Source organism: Mytilus edulis, chromosome 12 (genome assembly GCF_963676685.1).
Source record: "Mytilus edulis chromosome 12, xbMytEdul2.2, whole genome shotgun sequence".
NCBI classification, from domain to species: domain Eukaryota; kingdom Metazoa; phylum Mollusca; class Bivalvia; order Mytilida; family Mytilidae; genus Mytilus; species Mytilus edulis.
This window is the reverse complement of record NC_092355.1, coordinates 64,212,161-64,234,975: the sequence shown is the minus strand read 5'-3', so window position 1 is coordinate 64,234,975 and position 22,815 is coordinate 64,212,161. Positions and strand designations below refer to the sequence as shown.

General features: G+C 32.0%; 2 protein-coding genes across 2 annotated transcripts in view; both read left to right on the top strand.

Moving 5' to 3' along the window:
• Window positions 1-22,815, top strand: part of LOC139498927 (tubulin epsilon chain-like) — a 52,963-nt gene that overhangs the window by 10,857 nt on the left and 19,291 nt on the right. The gene's annotated exons all lie outside the window — the stretch shown is intronic.
• On the top strand, window positions 3,079-11,883 carry LOC139499276 (tubulin epsilon chain-like). The gene is made up of 6 exons (XM_071287946.1): window positions 3,079-3,105; window positions 3,565-3,761; window positions 6,335-6,475; window positions 8,119-8,259; window positions 10,670-10,844; window positions 11,701-11,883. Exons 1-6 carry the CDS (start codon window positions 3,079-3,081, stop codon window positions 11,857-11,859), a joined length of 840 nt encoding a protein of 279 aa, XP_071144047.1. The 3' UTR covers window positions 11,860-11,883.

The following is a 22,815-nucleotide window of genomic DNA, read 5'->3' as shown; positions in this document are numbered from 1 at the left end:
AGTTTTTGATGAAGTTAAAGTCCCATCAACTTGAAACTTAGTACACATGTTCTCTATGATATGATCTTTCTAATTTTAATGCCAAATTAGAGTTTTAACCCCAATTTCAAGGTTCACTTACTCACCGTGTATTATCAGTACACCGGATATAGGTACTAACCAAGCGGGCATGATCGATTTTGACCTTACAAGGTAAAGAACATCTTTGTTTTGCTTTATCAATATTCAATGTACATTTCTCAACATTTGAAATTCCTGCTCCCAAATAATTTTTGCATCGATTTTTTCCTATTCATAAAACAATTTTGATATTCAAATAAGAACAATTAACTTGTTCATGCGCAAATAGTTGTGAAAGTCAACAGACACTTTCAATTTCGATACAGTAGTTGAGACATTTGCATGTTTTATCTGAAAGAAACCTAATACAGGGCAACAGTAATGGTTACCCATCATAAACCTACTTGTGATTACTCATTCCTTGAAACTGTTTTGATAATAAACGAGTATGAAATTAAAGTTTTTGTGTACGGTGTACAACAACTTAACTATACACCGTACATAAGGATTTATGTGGTCAGCTGAACACCGTACACAACGCTTCTTTAGGGATAAAATATTGAAAAATAACATATGTATGAAAGATTTCAATGCCAATTATTGAAACAGCTATACTTATTACACACACACGTTGACCTTCTATCAGAAAAAGAGTTGCAATGAATATAGAATTATGTTGGATGAGACGAGGGCCAACTTCTTTTACAAGTATTTGCACATGCTTTTAGTAATCCCTCTTGTTTTGGGAAAATAATGAGACATCTCTAATCATTAACCTCCGACCAAATCATTTCCTAAAACAGCAGTTAGGTTTAGATTGAAGTACACATTGATATTATGTGAACAAAACAAAGATTTTTCGTTACAGTGTAAGATCAAAATCGCTCACACCCGCTTGATTAGTATCTATATCCGCTGTACAATGATACACAGTGTTACTGAACATAGAAAATGACATTGCCAGTGGGTCCTCCATTTATTATGGACACATTCTTGTTTTAAACAATATGTCATTTTTCCAAAATCAACAAATTACAGTTGTATTTATATAGAAATATTGGAATTTTAAAACAAGAAAAACTTGTAAAAGAACTTTCCTTAGATAGAGCTTACAGGCTAAGAACATAGTATTAAAATGCAAATTACCCTTCTAATTAATATTTGGATTCAACATTTTGTTTATTTTTAACCTATGAATTTTTTTTTTTATGTGAATACTTTTGAGCATATATTTATAATGAAGTAAAAACTATCTGTTGGCAGATTTGTAACAGCAGTTTATCCCTCAGCAGAAGATGATGTTGTTACCTCCCCTTACAACAGTGTTTTAGCCATGCATCAGTTAACAGAGAAAGCTGATTGTGTCTTGCGTGTTGAAAATCAGTTTGGCAAATTAATTCCTTGATATCAGGTGACAGTTAAGTCATAATTTGTTATTTCAGCTTTAAGTATATATATATATATATATATATATATAGATTGCCTAACAATGTAATTTTAACACACTATTTAGTATGTAAATATAAGAATGTTTAAAATATTTACAAAATGATGAAAATAAACGCAATATTTTGCTAGACCAACTAGCTTTATCAAGAGTGCATCTATCCAGGTGAAATAGGATGTAGATGATAAGAAACTTTTGCAGCTCAACGTCTGTGTTGCACTGAACTGCCTTCAAAATAAGAAAATTTTGCAGCTCAATGTATATGACCTCTTGCATTTAGCTGCTTTGAAAATAAGAAAATTTTGCAGCTCAATGTACATGTTGCACTTGGATTTAGCTACCTTAAAAATACATAATTGGTAGTTGAAGTTAGCAACGTCCATTGGCCAATATTACGGGATAAAAATTACGATGCTTTGTTTTAAATTATTCTTTATCTTTCCTGTATCTTTTTTCGTCTTTTTCGTTAAGACCATCAGGTTCTAAAGTGTGGAGTTGGTGGATCCAAAAGTTTTCTCTTCTCCTTCTCGCCGTGGTGTCCCATTCGGTGTTGACTTCTATAATTTGGAAAGTGACATTATCAAAAGGATGTTTCGTTGAACGAAGATGTCTTGTGAGAGGACAGTTTTTGTTGGTTTTGTACGATGAACGATGGTTATTGAGCCGAATATTAAATTTGTCCATTGTTTCAATAACCATCGTTCATCGTACAAAACCAACAAAAACTGTCCTCTCACAAGACATCTTCATTCAACGAAACATCCTTTTGATAATGTCACTTTCCAAATTATAGAAGTCAACACCGAATGGGACACCACGATGAGAAGGAGAAGAGAAAACTTTTGGATCCACCAACTCCACACTTTAGAACCTGATGGTCTTAACGAAAAAGACGAAAAAAGATACAGGAAAGATAAAGAATAATTTAAAACAAAGCATCGTCCTTTTTATCCCGTAATATTGGCCAATGGACGTTGCTAACTTCAACTACCAATAATGTATTTTTAAGGTAGCTAAATCCAAGTGCAACATGTACATTGAGCTGCAAAATTTTCTTATTTTCAAAGCAGCTAAATGCAAGAGGTCATATACATTGAGCTGCAAAATTTTCTTATTTTGAAGGCAGTTCAGTGCAACACAGACGTTGAGCTGCAAAAGTTTCTTATCATCTACATCCTATTTCACCTGGATAGATGCACGCTTGATAAAGCTAGTTGGTCTAGCGAAATATTGCGTTTATTTTCATCATTTTGTAAATATTTTAAACATTCTTATATTTACATACTAAATAGTGTGTTAAAATTACATTGTTAGGCAATCTATAATTTTATTTGTGTAATTGAATTAATCTCTGTACTGATTAATCCACACTCCCATAGATTTGTATGTCATGTGCTGCTATTTATAGGCACTTATATATATATATATATATATATATATATATATTTCTGGTTTACTTAAGCACTGACCAATTGTCTTTTGTCATGTTTGTGGGGTTATGTTTATCTTAGAACAGGTTAAAAGTCTGAATACACCATGCATGTAGTTCTATAAGAGGGGGCTTGGTCACCATGCCCAACTCTACACCCACCTATGTAGTAAGCTATGAAAGCATTTAAAATTTCTTATTAATCGCACATTTACTGAGGTGATGTATAGGAATGGTTAACATGTATTACTTTGGTTGTTAATTTACAACTATCAGATAGTCTTAGCTTTTTGCCAATCAATAAATTACTAATTGCACCAGTTCCTTATACTGTAAAAGTTGTATTGTTAATGGGAAAACAATTTTAGTTGATTTCTTGGTTTCTTCTAACTACTTAAATTAATTTTGTACCCAATAAATACTTGTTTTCTATTTAGTCTACAAAAAAATATTATGGCCATGAATCCGCTGTGTTTTCACAAACCAGCAACATTTAATTAGAATACTTTCACAGAATTCTATTGTTTAAATTAGTTTCTGATTAGTTGTATGTTTAGAAAACCAATAATTCATGAATCTAGACTATATTTCAGTTGAGTTAATTTTATGTTTTGTCTCTTTTTTTCAGGCATTAATGGATATTGTTAACAAAATAGGTCAGGCCATACCCTCGGCTAGAACCGGTAAAAAGACATTCTTCCCTACAGATGTGAAGGCAGGAAGTGCTATACATACAGGAGATGGTGGACTGACCAAGACATCAGAGGAAAAACCATTTGATAGCATGAATAATATAGTTGCAAATCTTCTCTTGAATATGACAAGGTATTGGTTTGATTGATTGTTTGTAAGTGTTTAAATAGATATAAGAAGATGTATTATGAGTGCTAATGTGACAAATCTCTCATCGAAGACACAATTTGTAAAAGTGAACCATAATAGGTCAAATTACAGTCTTCAACACGGAGCCTTGGCTCACACTGAAAGCCTATTCCAATCTTAGACTTTAAATGGTGGCTAGATTTTATTTATTTATGGAGGAAGACATAGTTCTGGTTAAGAACAACCTAACCTTGGCAGGGAAAATTAGTTAGTCAATCAAGATTGAAGTTAAACGCATCTTTACCATTAGAGTTTCAAGGTATTTTAAAGTATAACATGGTCTCTAGATGACAACAGGACAAAACATACAGTAGGATTTTTGTTTGCTTCAGATTTTTCTTCACAAAATTAAGGAATAACATATTTATATAACTTGTTTATTCCAGTAGAATGTGTACTTATCATTCTCAATAAAAAGATATGTTAGTTTTCCATAAGCCTTTTCTAGCCACTGGTGATGATTTATTTTTAAAAGTTGATTACTTGTTGATGTATTGATATAGGAGAAAAAACATGCTCACAAACATGTTTAACCCCGCCGCTTTTTTGCGCCTGTCCCAAGTCAGGAGCCTCTGGCCTTTGTTAGTCTTGTATTATTTTAATTTTAGTTTCTTGTGTACAATTTGGAAATTAGTATGGCGTTCATTATCACTGAACTAGTATATATTTTTTAAGGGGCCAGCTGAAGGACGCCTCCGGGTGCGGGAATTTCTCGCTACATTGAAGACCTGTTGGTGACCTTCTGCTGTTGTTTTTTATTTGGTCGGGTTGTTGTCTCTTTGACACATTCCCCATTTCCATTCTCAATTTTATTGTAAAACAGGTGTCAAATCACTACTTGTGAATGTAACTTTGATAAAAAAAAATTGAATGTTTTTTTTTGTCAATTATTGGGGTTTAAATACTTGAGCGAGGTACATTTTGAAGATGAAACTCTGCATTATAAAAAATGTGCATGGTCAACACTTTTACAACCCTATGAAATTACAAAAGAAGCATTCAATACTTATAATTACATTTTTTAGCTAGGATCATGAAAACACAATTTCTATCAAGTTTTTCTTTAATTTACCTGTGCACTTTTTTGTTGGACCTAGAGTCATCATGAATGTTACATTTCATTATGTACTGAATGTTGATTTCAGAAGGACGCATGATTGCTGTTAGCCAATCAAAATAACATATCATAATGAAACATATACATGCAATGTTATTATTATAGAATAAACTTCATAAAATTTATTGGTGTACATTTATACTGTGGTATGGAGCAAAATCCTTGCAATTCACATGTTTCTCTTTAATCATGCTGATTGGAAGTTTCCTTAAATGGTTGTTTTATGATGATGCATGAAAATTTAGCAATATTTAACAAATATTTTAATATAAAATATGTCTTTGTGATGGTACAAGGGAAATAACTCTTGATTGATAGAAAAGTCTCTGTTCTGTTAAAAGAAATAATCTGTTCTCCTTGTCAATAGAAATTTTTAAATTTGTTTTATTTTTAAATGAAATGGATATGTAAAAGTATATGTTGGCGTATTACATCATATTCAGAACATAGATATAGGGAAGATATGGTGTGAGTGCCCATGAGACAACTCTCCATCCAAATAACAATTTATAAAAGTAAACCATTATAGGTCAATGTACGGCCTTCAACACAGAGCCTTGGCTCACACTGAACAAAGAGCTATAAAGGGCCCAAAAATAACTAGTGTAAAACAATTCAAATGGGAAAACCAACGATCTAATCTATATAAAAAACGAGAAACGAGAAACACGTATAAATTATATAAACAAACGACAATTACTGTACATCATATTTCTGACTTAGGACAGGTACAAACATTTGCAGCAAGATTAAACGTTTTAATGGTACCAAACTTTCTCCCTTTTTCTGAAACAATAGCTTAACATCACAACATAGAAAACCTCACGATAAAATATCAATTGGAAGGCTTAACTCAATCAAAAAACATAAATTAACACACTATGAACGAATATATTTGATCTGATAACCCACATACATGTATTTAGTATACTTTTGTTGTGTAGGGGAATCTATAGTTTTAAAGATTATTAAAAAACAATAAATAGTTTGAACCATTAAACTGCATGTGTAAAATATCTTTATCCTGCAATTAGCAAACTATTTTTGCTTTATTTGCACATGTACAAATAAAGTATCCTTTTGCTCCACTGCCATGTTAAGCAAACGGTTATATGAATATTTATGTTTCCTAACCAGTTCATTTGGGGTCCTCTTGGCGGTCCGCATTTCAACCATGTCGATTTCTTTGAGTAATTAGGAGTAGTTTCAGGATAAACACAATATATGTACATTGTCGGAAAATATGTGAAATTTATTTGTACTCGCTACGAAACAGGAGAAAAGCTTGTGGAGCCTAGCTTTTTGTCATTTTTCTAAAGATCATAAAAATAAATTTTATATATTTTATATATATAAATATATTTGTTATATTAGTTGATACAGTTCTTTTTTTTTTTAGTTCTGCAAGATTTGAAGGATCATTGAATGTAGATTTGAATGAAATCACCATGAATTTAGTGCCATTCCCAAAGTTACATTATTTAGTGGCAAGTCAGAGTCCCCTTTACACATCTGCAGATGTGCACTTGCCACCCAGAAAGTAAGTAATGTATATTGTGGAGATAAGTTAGATAGTATATATACATGAAGTTTAAGGGCATACGATACAGTTTTGATCCTGTATTTACAGTTTGATGAAAACTTTCATATAGGCTATTTTTTGCCTGATTAAATCAAATATGTAATGAAAAGTAAAATCACATTAATACTGAACTCAGAGGAATATCAATTCGGAAAGTCCATAATCACATGGCAAAATCAAATAACAAAACGCATCACAAATGAATGGACAAGAACTGTCATATTCCTGACTTGGTACAGGCATTTTCAAATGTAGAAAATGGTGGATTGAACCTGGTTTTATAGCTAGCTAAACCTCTCACTTGTATGACAGTCGCATCAAATTCCATTATATTGTCACCGATGTGTGAACAAAACAAACAGAAAATATACCTTCATGTGCTACTTTTTGAGTTAACTGAGGTCGAAATTTCGTATATATATTTGCTCAAAATTCGGATTTGTGGCCGTATTTTTCCTCTCGAAAGAGAGACATAACTTTTTTGTTTTAAAAGATAAACACAAATTGTTTTTTGTTAAATAATTTAGTAATTTCTGTATTTTATAAGTATCATAAAAAATTATGCATTTTTTATTCAGAAATAACTCATATTTATCAAATGGTCATGAGTTGAGAAAAAAACGTCATTTTTTGCTGTATATATATCAAAATTAAAAAAATTGCATTATTTACAGTTTTATAAAATTTGGTCCACATAATCTCCCCGCAAAATGAACCAAAATGTTGTTATAAAAATAAGGGTCCATGAACTCGTTTTCAAATTAAATCAGTTTGAATGATAAAAATCAGTCGAAAAATGCATCTTTTCCCAATATGTCATAGTTTGACGTCGCGAAAATAGCATTTTACGTTAGCAACGTCATTACCTCCCCTGTAACTGTATTGTATGCCCTTAATATATCTAATCCTATTTCTGGTTGATAAAGATCTCTATGCAAAGTATTTAACTGTTAGAAATTTGAGTTCTTTCCAGACTTGCATTAGACAGATCTCATCTGTCAGTTTGTATTTGAATGTTCCAAAAGCAATCAAAGTCTTATGCATGTACATGTAGAAGTGCACTTGCTTAAGGTAGTAGACCTTGGTTCAGGGAGATAACTCTTTAATTCAGTTAAGCGTTTGTAAAAGTCAAGTTCATCAATGTATTTTAAGCATTTATCTGAAACAGATTGAAAAAAATCTATGTAACCTAGAAGCTTAGAATATGTTTTTGAAAATGGTTGAAACAAACGTACTGATGATTTTAAGAGTTATTTCCCTTAAACTAGGTCTACCACCTTAAGGTAGTTTCTATTCACCGCAGTAAATTTATTTTTATTTTTATATATATCTAGCACATTCCTAATACAGTCTGTTCAACCAGGGCTAAGCTTTCTCATTCAATTGATTAGGAATATATATCAAATGAAAGAATAAAGCATTAATTGATATAGAAATACCTACATTTAGCTGCAATAAACTCTATATGAATAACACATTTTTAAAATAATTCCAAAAAAATTAGATAAACTAGGGATATACAAAAAAAAAAGTGGTTTGAAATTTATTTTATATATCAATTTTAATTTTTCAGATACAAAAATGTATTTTTTATTTTGTAGATTAGATCAAATGTTTTCAGATGCATTCTCAAGAGATCATCAATTACTGCGGGCAGATCCTAAACATAGCCTTTATTTAGCATGTGCCTTGATGGTACGGGGAAATGTAGAAATCTCAGATGTTAGGAGAAATATTGAAAGGTACCATAATAGGATGGCAATTAGTTATGATACTTTACAAATCAGGCTCAGCGTATCAGTCTAGTACAAGTCAGGGCTAATATTCTTAATTCATTAACATGTTCTCATCCTGGATATGCATATTAATGTGCCACTTGACTTTAGTCCTAAGTCAGGAGCCTGTAATTCAGTGGTTGTTGTTTGTTGATGTGTTACATATTTGTTTTTCGTTCATTTTTTAATGCAAATAAGGCCATAAGTGTTCTCGTTTGAATTGTTTTACATTGTCATATCGGGGCCTTTTATAGCTGACTATGCGGTATGGGCTTTGCTCATTGTTGAAGGCCGTACGGTGACCTATATTTGTTAATGTCTGTGTCATTTTGGTCTCTTGTGGATAGTTGTTTCATTGGCAATCATACCACATCTTCTTTTTTATATTTAGGCCTCCATCCATTACATCAATTATGATAAGATTTTACCAAAAAACTTCTTATGTTGATTTGTTGATGTCTTAATGTAATATTGTTGAGAATCGCTTTTTATTTGTTATAACAAAACATTCTGCACTGACAAAAACAAAGAGAAATGGAAAATTCATTACCAAAACAGTCTTGAAAAAATCAACTTGATTCATGTATCATGTCTTCTATATAATATAGATAGATAGTTTTATATTAAAACAGCTTGGTACATGGATGTGAAATTAAGAAACAATTCATGGGGGCTTGAATATGTCATGATTTTACCATGGGTTGGCCCTTTATGACAAATATTTTACCCTGAGCAATAGAGAGGGGTAAAATATAAAGGGACAACCCGTGGTTTTATTACGATATATTCAAGCCCCCATGAATTATTCCTATTCTAATAGGACAAATAAGGCAAGTCTTTGAATCCAAGCGGGTAGCTCATTCATAAACAATCATATCATGTGGGAGTACGATTGGAACAGCCCAAAAAAATTTTGGGACCCTATTATGCAGAAAAATGTTTTTTTTCCGGTTTTCGGTCATAGGACGTTTAAAAGAGGAGCTATATGTAGATAAAAATTTATGAATGCAAAACATTTAATAAATCTTCTGAATATAGTAATACATAAACAACACATTTGTGATACAGAATTTACTCAAAATTGTCCAAAATCTGCTCTTCTGGTCTGGGCAGAAACAAACTTCTTTTACTTGTCAACATTCACACTGATATCCCGATGAATATGCAGTAATGTTATGTAACCGTTGTTTGTTCATTGTTGATTGTACATTTGTTTTCAGTTACATACGTGAGGGGGAATAGGACCTTTATCGGGACTCCGGGATCGGGAGTTTTCAGCTTGGGATTTCGGGATTGACCCTTTTCGGGATCCGGGAATTCTTTTTTTTCTAATTTCGGGACCTCGGGATTTAGTGTTTTTAAGCCTGGGATCTCGGGATTTCATGTTTTTAAGCCTGAGATTTCGAGATCAGGACTACTCATATCCCCCCTCATACGTAGTACCGTGACTGATAGATCTAAGGGCCATCATGGCATGGCAGCACACGAGAGATGTTATAAACCAGGGTACATGTTCGCATCGAGCGACCTCCCAATTGAATTCGTCAAAATTACATGCCAGGTCAGTTTCGTATGTCTCAGACAATATTGAGATTTGTTCATTTGTAATATTTCCTACAACAGGATGAAGCAGATACAGTGCAAAGAAGCTATTAACTTGACGCGACTCCACTCTTCAGTTCCTTTATCATATGGTCTATGAACGCAAAAAATAATGAGACTTTCCAATACTGTTTTGGCGTGGTTGCAGGGTGATTGGCTCCGGTAGTCTGTTAACCACATCGCCTTCTGCATGACTCGAACAGCTTCATCAACATTGTGTCTAATCCTATTGTCAATGTTTTTTTGGACAATAAAATATGTTTAAACTAAACTAACATTTGTAACAAGTTTGTCAAACTAATATCCGGGATAGACGGAAAAGACACCGACAGTCTCTGAACGTTAAACAAATATCATAATCATAATAGTCTTAGATAATTCATGCATCGCTCTGTCCAATTCCGATTGACCAACTCACCTCTCCCTCTTCTGTTTTTTTTTGGTTTTTTTTGTGAAAACGAGGTGGATGTACATGCTGTCGTGCCTCCGGGTAGCTACGCCCCTGGTACTCAAAGTGTTTGAAGTATGTCGGGTTAGAATACAATATTTTACAATTTTTAAGATGTATATGTATACCATTCAGCCAGAGGCTTATGATGTATTGTCATTTATTTATAATGTAAACACAATTTACAATGAAAAGTAGAAAAACAAAATTAAAACAGTGTGCACATTATACATTTGATTTCTAAGAAGGAATTAGGTACATGTCACACAGATTTGAGGTATATGATATTTGAAACAATATTAATTGACACAATTTATGTATTTTCAGACTTAAACCAAACTTAAAGTTTATCCACTGGAACCAAGAAGGTTGGAAGACAGGACTGTGTGCAGTGCCCCCTGTTGGTCAATCATATTCTTTACTGACATTAGCTAATAATACATGTATTCAACATTCCTTTACTGACCTCAGGGATCGATTTGTTAAATTATATAAACGTAAAGTAAGCATGTTGTTAATGAATTGTGTGGAAGTTAGATGACTTAAATTTAGAAATTATTTTGAGGTTTTTATTATTGGGAAAAAAAAACTATTGGCTCAATTTTGATAATTAAACTTCTTATTGATGCCTGCTAATATTCATGCATAATACTGTTATATTACAATAATACACAAACAACAACATAAAAAACAAATACAACCCATGTATACAGGAGTAAGCACAACTTAAAAGCACAGTTTTCAAAATTCCGTTAAAAAAGTAAAAAAATAATTGTATAGGATTGGTTAATACCAATGTTTGCATTATTTGTGATATGTAAAAATAGCAATAAACTGATGCTGAAGTTCATATTATTGTCTGATAGCCATGTATTCTTTTTGGTAAATATATTTTCTTGTCATAAACTTTTTATAAAGTACTTTTCTAAGATTCACAGTGGGTTTTTGTATGGCTTTTGATCATAGTTGTAGACTGTACAGTCACTTATATTTACTTTCATCATTTGACCTTTGTTGAATAGTTGAGCCATTGTCAAGCATATAACATCATAATATTTGATATTTTAGCGTTGTTTTTTTTTATCAAAATATACTTAAATAAAGGCAACAGTAATATACCGTTGTTTCGAAACTCATAAATCGATAGAAAAAACCACATCTGGGTTACAAACTAAAACCGAGGGAAACACATCAAATATAAAAGGAGAACAACGACACAACAGAAACAAACATTAAAATATAACACACACAGAAACAAACTAAGCATTAGACAAAATCTGATGAGAATAACAAATATAACATCAAAACTAAATACATGAATAAAGCTTCTTTATGTATTTTATTTTATTTTTTTCCAGGCTCATGTCCATCATTATACACATATAGAAGGAATGGAGGTATCAGACTTTAACCAGAGCTATGAATCTCTTAATACTCTGATAGATGAATATCAGGCACTGGAAAAACAAATGCATAACCCACCACCACCAGAACCAAGGCTTCAGATACTGATGTGACAGAGAATTAAATTGTGAATTTCATATTGTGTTGGGTGAATCATTGTTAAAGATAAAGTTGGCATGGCCTTTGAACATAGGTTTCATAGGAGTTTCGATTTCTTTAAAAATAAAAATAACACATGCAGATCACTTCTATAATCCTTACACAATGAATTTGAAAATAAATCGTCAAAAAGATTTTGTGTTTTAGAATCTACAGGCTTTTGGTTAAATTCTTCACTCACAGTCCAAAATAGAATTAATTTCAATATGACATTGATCGATTACTGCAGACATGAAAATGTTTTGTGGCAGTTTTATTTTTCAAAATTTTAATTGAAACAGGAATAATAAACTTTTGCATGCGTTTATTATTGCAATGGTTGACCAATTGATAATAATGTGAGGAAATTATGCATACAAATATGGGTTTAATATTTTTAAAGAATGCAATTTTTTTCATTTTTGTAACTTTTATTCTATCTCAATTTTTTCTATAAAAAAACATTTCAATGATTTATGAGTTTTTACAGTAATTATTCATGGTTTAGGTTGATTTAGTTAACTCATCAATACATTTTCTGGAATGCATGTGACATCCATCTTGCTGAACTAGTAAACATTTTTGTAAGAAGGGCTACTGATGCCCTCCTCCAGTTGCAGTATTTTCTCCCTGCCTTTAAGACCCATTTGTGGCTGTGTATTGTTCTTTGTTATGTTGTATGATTGCCTACTTTTTAGAATCACAAGAGACCAAAATCACACAGAAATTAACAACTATAGGTCACCGTACAACATTCAACAATAAGCAAAGCCAATGCAGTAGAGTCAGCTATAAAAGACCTAACAATGACAAATGTAAAACAATTCAAATGAGACAATAGCCAGATTAATGTACCAAAAAATTAACGAAAAAAAATATATGTATAAAACACAACCACAAACCATATAAACCACTGAATTTTGTCTCTTTGACACACTCCCTGTTTCCATTCTCATTTTTATTAGATTCTGTGAGGGTTTGCTTGTAATTAAACAATGTGTTGTTAATTTGAAATAAAAAAAAAATGAAAATGAAAAGGCCCTTAAGCATTAATGTCTGAGAGATCTGGGTTATTTCTGCAGATGCAATAACATTTGTAGCAACGAAGACATACATATATAATGGGAAAAAGAAAAAAAAGGTATGATGTATCAATACATTACACAAGACATGCCCAAACCAAATGCTGATATCAACTGATATTCATATTAATGCCTCAATAGTGTTCCAACTCCAAACAAAAAATACTGGCTGACAAGAAAGTCAAATTATGATTAATTTAACTTTTATTGTACTAAGTTATAAGAAAATAAGGAGATGTGGTTTGAATATCGATGAGAAAACTAACCATTAAAGACATAACATGTGAACAGGTACATGATAAATTATTGAAATATTAGACTCCCAGGCCCAAATCAACATATTTTAAAACAAACTCATGTAAAAAGCTTAGACATATAGCTCTTCATTATAGTAAATGTGTAGTTACTACAGAGTAGAAAGAACTATACAGTTGCATTACATGTATCTCACGCGGTTCCATTGGTGTAAATTGAGTTTAGACCATGGCATTGTTTTGTCAGAATCTGTAAAAAGATTGTTTTTCAACACTTTTACAGTTGTGACGTTGGAGGGTTCCCTAATGGTTTCCTCAGTGATTCAGTAACAGCCTTCCAAAAGAGGACTGCGCCCAAACCTCTTTGATACATGATAGGGCTTGCGCTATCTAAAAGTGTTCGTAGTCGCCTTGTCATATGTTTGGAATCAATGCTTTCTAACGTAATAAGCAAGACAACATCTCGTCCATGTCTTCGACGTCTTTCCTGAACCACGTCAACTTCCCATTGACACCATTCACTTTTCGCAAATTCATTCGATATGATGATTACAACTTTCCAAGATCTTTCTAAATATTTGTCAATATTTTCGGTAATGGATTTGCCAACATCAAAATCTCTATGGTGGACGCATAACTTGACGCTCTCCCCTCGTTCCATTTTTACAAAAAAAGTTTCGTGAACCCAAGAACGATCTGCGTCACAATACACTACAAATGCGTGATACTCAAAATCGTCGGCTTCCGGTAAAGGGATGTAACCTTTTTTTCTACTAGATTGTACTCGCCATAGATAGATATAGTTTTTAATGTTTGTTTGACATTTTACTCCCACAAAAATAAAAGTCACCATTATTATCCCGACGGAAGTTATACATATTGCCATGGTGTATAAGGGATTCCAAGGTGGACATGTCTTCTTTGATTCTACAAATTGCATTACAAACCGTCCAACAAATTTAGAAGGTTGATGACATCCATATGCAAACGGGTATTGAAGAAATTTAGTTGGTGTGCTTTGTAACATATAGCTGAACCATAAAAGGTTACAATCACACGTATACGGATTATTACTCAAATCTATGCCATCTAATGAAGTTAACATATTAGGCGGAAACGAAGATTCATTCACATTGTCAATCTGATTATTTGATAGAATAAGTCTTTTAAGGGATGTCATGTTTTGAAAAATGTCAGCACCGTTATTCCAGGCTGTGATTTTGTTTGCATCTAAACTAAGTACCCTTAACGACTTAAATTTGGAAAATACATATCTTGGAAGAAATGTAATTCTAGTTGATGCCAGTATCAACTTCTTTAATCTAACTAAAGGTGAAAACATGCTGTATACAATCATCTCATCTTTTGGAAAGTAATTATGAGATAAACTGAGAAATTCGAGATTCGGCGTTGATGCAAATATTGTTTGTGGGTTGAAACCGGATCTATCACAATGAAAGTAAGTTTGTTCCATTATAAGCGATATTAAAGATGTGGAATTAAAGGCGAAGCTTTCAATTCTTTTAAGATTTCCAATATTAGATAGCTTCACGGTATTCAAAATTTTCATCGAGGCGAAAATATTTTTCCAATATGGATGCCATCTAAGTTCAGGACTTCAACTCTTGGAAGGCATAACAGTGAATGTTTACCTATATCGCCGATATTGTTGGAATTGAGTTCTAAATTTTGTAAATCTGGTAGGAAACTTGTTCCTCTGTGGCGATCTTTACACCAATTGGGAATAAGATGGAGCGAATTATTTTTTAGATATAAATCCAAGACTGTTTTTGGTATGCCAGTTGTAGCAAAGTATGATATTGAATTTCCGGGTAAGAAAAGTTTTTAAAGTTTTTTCAAAGGAGAAAAGATTGAGCAGTTCATATTATAAAATCTATTTCCGTCCAACCAGAGTGTTCGCAGAGAGTTATTTGTGAAACTCGTGAACATATCTCAAGGGAGCGATGTCCACTGATTAAAGCAAAAATGAAGAAATTTGAGATGTGTTTTGGCATGTTGTCAATGACAATTTTAAAAATATTGACATCGAGTCTTCTTTCGTACCAAATGAACAAACTGCTTAGGTACACCAATCCGTCAAATGCCTTAGGATGTATGTACGAAATAATATTATCTTCAAACTCTAATTTTTTTATAACATGGCCTGTGAGATTTACCAATCCATTTTCCCCTATTTGAGTTAGATTGGTCCCGTTCATTACAACCACAGTCGTACCGCTTGGCATTGTGGGAATATAATTTAAATCTCGACCGGAACAATTAACGATAGGTTTTCTTAAACACTGACAATGATTGGCGCAATATGTAGTCTCTGTCCTGTATTCAAGTATCAAATATAATAGAATTTAAACCACAACCAGATAGCAATGCCTTGTGGTCTCATTCTGGAGCTGAATCTGAAAGATATAGCAATCTTTTAGATACACAATTTACACGGAGAGACGAAATATACATAAACACTTACTAGTATAAGTAATCTGACAACGTCATGTTTTGCAATTTGATAGACGCCCATGCAGATATTACAGTTCAATGAGAGAAGAGGAATTAAAAGAGTGACTCATTTTATTCATTTTTATTTCTTCACCTTATATACCTATTTATAACAAATCCCTTGAAGGCTTCATAAAACTGTAGACCGTAAAATCGAAAGAGATCTTAAAAGAGAATATATTAACAAAAAACCCTTTAGTATCCTTGAAATCTTGAAATTATGTGCCTTTTAACTACTGATAAATGAATCAGAAATAATGGACTTTTTTAAATGTAAATTTCAGCTATTAGGTCACCAGTTTACCAATATTAAAATCTCATAATTAAATGGATTAAGAAGAAACTAGTATATAAGTGTAATTTTTCACATAGTTTTATGCTAAATAGGATATTAAAAAACATGGACTTGTCCAAAAGAAATATCTTATCACAACGAACATATTTGTACAATTCAAAATATTTCATATTTAAATATCTGAAATGAAGGGGGAAAATGTGGCCATGTCTAACATGTCTAATGTCAAACATGTTTAACTGGGTATTGTTATGTCTTTTATTTATTATTAGGTCTTTCCACTTTTCTGTGGAAAGACCTATTGTTTTTCTTCTGATTATTTTTTTTTTTTTTTTTTCTTCCGCCTAATTTTGTTCTTGCGATAAACATTTGTTTCGCAATATGTCGCTTAGATATTTTGTATATGATATCGAACAGTTTATGCGCTTTTGAAATTTACCCTGCGTAAACGAATACTTTTCTTTGTAGGAGTTATCTCCCCAAACACTGTTTTCCTTGTTAGCGCATCTCCTTCGCAACCGTTAAAGATTATGACAAATTTATTTTACAAAATTGCTCGTTATATCCTTGGCATGATTTGTCCTGTTTTGACCGAAGCGATATGACCGCTCCATATGAGAGTTATTTCCCCTTATGCATCTGATATAAGTGATATGAATTTCTATCTTATAAATCATAAGTGATAGAGACCTAGGATCTTTTGATTTGAGGTCCTTGGTCCCAAAAAATAAAAATTAGGTCAAGGTCAAAGGTCAAGGTCATATTCTAATATTTGAATTTGGCTTATTTTCACTTATATCCAAAGACTGTATAAGATATCAACAAATTATTTTTACTAAATTGTTAGTTGCGACATGTCGTAAGATGTAAATTTTGATTGCAAGCGTACGTTGAATGTAAAAGGGAGTTTTCTCCCCTCTTGTATTTAAAAATACGCGTTTGGTGATATAACTCATTAACTAAATATAATTAAGACCTATGGTCTTTTGATTTGAGGTCCTTGGTTTATGACCTTGAAATTGATCTCAAGGTCATAGCTTAATTTGGCGTTCTAGATTTTGACCTTTGCTTTTATTCTATATGTATACATGATAAAGATATACAACTTTTAGAAAAAGGTATCAAACCATTTAACCTTGAAAAAAACAACCGGAAGTGACCTTTTGTAAACCGGAAGTAGCTATTTTTTTGTACTTTATTAATATAAAAGTATATAGAACCAGATATTTTTGGAATTAGTGTCAAGTAAATATTCAAATATAATCGGAAGTAACATTTTTCAAACCGGAAGTAACAAATTATCTCCCTTATTTAAAAAAAATGTATGGAAACAATATATTTTTGGAATCAGCTTACTAGGAGCTATCATTTGACGATTGAAATGACATTTTAAACTTAGTTTCACAACTTTTCATATCAAAATACATTGTTTTGATGGAAAGACCTTCAATTGTTCTCTGAACAATTGGTTTTTAATTCGTTGATTGCTTTTGTAGTTAGTGTTTGTATTGTGTCGTTACATCACTGACAAAAGTAAGGAAGAGCGTTGCTTAACCCAGTCACATCGTACATGCCCCAAAGACAAACGTATGTAGTTCATATATGTCATATTTCTTTTTTTGTTATAAATTAGGCTGTTAGTTTTTCAATTGAATAGTTTCATAGTTTTAATGTTTGGGCCTTTAAGACCGACTATTAATATAAGATGTATGCCTATAATTGCTTTCCTCTATTCCATTTAAACTTTGATAAATAGTTGTTTCTAGTAATTAGAACATATCTCCTTATTTATAATAAAAGAAAAAAGTTAAACACGCATTCATAGATCAGATAATTTGATGTACGCACTGTTTTAATATAATATTAATGAATGGGTGTTTTATAATGGCCCTGTTATATGCCCAAGGTCTGTTATAATGGCCAAGGAAGTCTGTAATGGCCCGAGGCAACGCCGAGGCCCATCACAGACATCCGAGGCCATTATTACTGATCGAGGACATATAACAGGGCCATTATAATAACACCCATTCCTTAATACATTTATTAACCAACTGAACAAAAGTGTATGGGTTGCTGCCAACTTGATGTACTTTCTACTCTTTTAATGACAGTTTAGTTTGAAAAAAATAATTTGTACTTCACCATCATAAAGCTTTAAATATACCAAATATCCAAGATATTAAGTTGACAGAAGTTATGTGTTGAAAAACAGGATGAACAGTGATCCCTATATTTGAAAATCGGCGGCCATGTTAAATTTATTATATTTGATATTAACACTGTTTTTCTGTAATGGCCCTGTTTTTCTGTAATGGCCCTGTTTTTTCTGTAATGGCCCTGTTTTTCTGTAATGGCCCTGTTTTTCTGTAATGGCCCTGTATTAATGCCCAGTTTGTCTGTATTAAGCCCAGTTAGGGTTTATAATAAACAGTCATTTTGGCAATAATGTACTTAGTTGGTTAATAATTAATAATATTGACTGCATACCTCATGGTACTTTAGCTGTTCTAACGAAAGTGCGAATATCAAAACACAATAAGTTTGGTTTACTGAACTGTCATGAACATTTTATTTCTTTTCAACAAAATAAAAAGAAATTTAATACTCACGCTTCATATATTATTGTTGTCAGTTCATCCCGTATGAAATGCAAATACTGTTATACACCGAAAACAATTTTTAGTGTCACATTAGTGATAACATCGTCAATTGCTTCCTTATGAGTTAAAAAAGAGATGCATGTTGTAGGACTAAAACAAACTTATTCTTAAATTGCCATTTGATTATGGACTTTCCGTTTATAAATTTCCTCCCATTTCGGTATTTTTGTTTCTGTACTTTTTATTCGACTGTCACACACTTTCGAGGTTTTGCTAGCAATTTTCTGAATACAAAAATGTCTGTACCAAGTCATGAATATGACAGTTGTTATCCATTTGTTTGATGTGTTTGAGCTTTTGAGTTTCCCATTTGAACATTTGATTACAGACATTCTTTTTGAATGTTCCTCGGATTTTTTGATATTTTTAATTTTACTTTTTCTTTTACAAATTATGAAGAGATATGTTTTGAAATAATCTTAATGTAAATCATACCACATACCAAGAACCAAGACACAAGAAACTTAACAGGACATAACTGTGTAAGGAGGAGAAAGGTGTTAACAATATTGTGAAGTGACGCTTGGTGTTGCATCATCCGATTAATACACATATCTATAAAAAGGGAGAACACTTCAATAAACAAGAAATTACGTCGAATTAGATTGTTGTCAAATGCCCATAAACTTTTTAACTTGTCTACGATGTTTTCTCCAATGTCCAATCTAAACGTACCCATGGAAGAAACGGTTAAACATTTCTAGCAAATGCATCTTCTTGTCTCATTGACATTTTCTATATTTTGTTTTGAATTTTCTTTCCCTTTTCACAAATGTTGTTCTTGTTTCCTCGTGTAATGCAAAACCGTAGTCATTCAGATGTTCCATTTATAAAATGTTAAATAATATATATCATTCATGATTAATTTTTGATTCCAATAGGACAAATAGTTTTTTTAAGCAACTGAAGCATGCAAAGATGAAATGCCAAGTTTGTGGATACTCTATTTTACTTTCTATAACTCAAAGCAAACACTTTCGAAAAGATAAATGGATTGCATGATTTGTTTTCTTAAATAACATCGTCAAAGATGTGTTTAATCCTTATTAGTCTCAATACAACCATTGTTTTCGTTACCGCTTATTATCCGACAATTCCACAGTTGATATGTCGTACCTTAGGGGTATAAGCTGCAATGTTGACTGTCAACTGGTTGAAATCAATGACTTCACGAGTAATGCAATAAGACAACACCTGATTAAAACCCCATATTAATGTGAATCATATGTGATACTATCACATGAGCCTGAAAGAGTGAATTTATAAAAACATGAAAGTGCATTGAATAGATTCACTCTTTCATAATTTACGGATTATTGGTAATTCATTGCACATACACCAAATTGAAATATACATATGCATCTTGGTCAACCATTCATTGTTAGGGATGATGCAAATTAATCAATGACAAATATTTAATGCCTGAGATTTAACCAAGAAATATTAACTTCTGATAAATATAAAAAAGAAGATGTGGTATGATTGTCAATGAGACGACTATCCACAAAAGACCAAAATGACACAGACATTCACAACTATAGGTCACCATACGGCCTTCAACAATGAGCAAAGCTCATACCACATAGTTAGCTATAAAAGACCCCGATAAGACAATGTAAATTAATTCAAACGAGAGAACCAACGGCCTTATTTATGCAAAAAAAATGAACGAAAAACAAATATGTGACACATACACAGTTCTTGACTTGAAACAGACACATACATAAATAATGTGACGGGGTTAAACATGTTAGCTAGATCCCAACCCTCCCCTAACCTGGAACAGTGGTATAACAGCACAACATAAAAACTAACTATAAAATTCAGTTGAAAAAGTCATAACTCATCAGATGGACAAAAATACAAGTGGACGTAGCCGGGTACTCATAAATAAAGCACATTTTTAAATTAAATAAGGTGTCACTATTGTATTTTGATAAAAAGATTAAAAATGTACAAGAACTTTAAGCATAATTGACTAAGAGATCTACGCTGCTCATTTAGTTACAGTAACTTCAAAAACAACAGAGATATATAGATAATGGTTACGAAAAGCCATGGTTGATCACTGCATGACAAACAATGTATACGTCAATAAAGAAAAAGCAGCAGATGCTTGTTGTTAATTTTAACTGCAATTTAATTGTAACTGCACTTTTCAATACAATTGTACAGTGGTAATACTTTTGTTACACAATATAGGTATTTGCATTACCCATAACTCATACAATGAATTGATTAATTGATAATTTGGTCTTTAATACCGAGGTTCCTCTCATAATATTGACACCTTTTTAAGTTGAAGGGTTATACATTCAGTCCCGATATGTTATCCTTTTTTTTATCTTTATCAACTCATATGGTATCTTAAGATAATCCCAATTGCCTACTTGGTATTTGAGACACACAATATGATGAACTGTATTTTGAAGGTGTATTAAACATATGTTGTGTGCATGTAGTAAATCATCAACAATAAGGAATTAGCTGTTTTATCAGGACTACAACAACACCATTCTTTCACATGTTGCAGAACATCTACTCAAAGTCAAAGTGATGCAACCAAACAACAAAAACAAAAATCCATTTAGACAATGACATTACGGTCTTCACAAAAGGTGAATGTTGATACATAGAATTGTAATGATAATCATTACAATATTCCTGAAGGTGATAAAGATAAAAGCCGATAACTAAATACGATGTTTCTTTCTAAAACTTAACCTTTTAAATAATTGTCCTGTTATATGAATGAAGCTTCTAAAAAGATTTATTAACAAGTGGTGGCCTTAAACATCCTATACATCAAAAATTCGTTCATTACCAAAGGCCTACATCCAATACGACAAACACTACACAGAATATTGAATTTTGAACAATACGGTAAAAACCGAATATAATTAGAGGAAGCAAATTGTAAAAATTTACAACTATGCATTTGATATTATATGTGCAAAAATGAAAAGCATGGTTTTAAATAATCACAGCAAAAATCAACATATTAATGTTGGAGCTTTTGAAAAAAGAATTGCATCTTTACATTATGTAAGGGATATAAACCAATAACAGAATGGTCTGTTAGAGGTTGATATCTTACTTAAAACATTGTTTTACACGTCCAAAAAGGTAAGACAAAAGAAAAATCAAGCAAATACTTATTTTCATCAAGATTATTATGAAAATTGTTTTTGTGAACAAACTTTCTTTGCATTATCAAAAAATCCTACATAATGGCCCCTTTAAATAGTAGCTCAACTTTAAAAATAGACAAAAAGAAAGTACAGCTGAAGGTGAACAACATGTATTGTTACACAAAGTATGAGACACAGGGTATGCGTTTAATGATTTATGCGTGCGTAAGGACGACTCACATGTTCCGCTCATATTTTCCGTGAACACCTTTACATGAGTTTTGTGTTTCAAAATTGATAAAGTGATAAAGTATATTCCTAATGCAAAAACGAAGTAAGAAATGTCGTTATAAGTGATTGTGTTGTTTCAAACTTTGGATTAAATTCAAATATGTATTCTGAATCTATTCAGATATATTATTTCAATGTGGATTACAACGATTACGTCAAAGCAACTAATAATGGTAAATTTTATGTGTATCATATTTCAAAATGTAGTCCTCTGCTATTAGTTTCTAGTTTCTTCTCGGTTTTTATTTTTACTAGGTGAATGAGAAAAAAAAGAATAGGTTTTTGTTGAACCATATCGAGTGCACCGCAGTCGATTTTATATCATATATATAATTGATATGAACAAATGAAGAGAAACAACATGCAATTAGTTATATTTTTTTGTTGAAAATTTTAAGTGACTGTTATTGTTTACCATAACAGTACCACCTGAACTCCCTTTTTTGGCCCTTTTCTGTGTGTGTTTTTTTTTATATTTCTGCAAGGTCGTGTCGCTCTTTCTTGGTTTTTTGTGTATTGAGTCCTTTGTGTTTTTAAACAAAGATGAAGTAATTCATTTCGTGTTGTGTTTGGAGATAATCAAATATATTTTCAAAATTCAAAGCAACACATTATGAATACCATGTGTCCGTAGAGCTTTTTGATTTATTTTTATCAGTAACGCTCACAGCGGAACAGTTGAAATCAAGGAATGTATGATAACC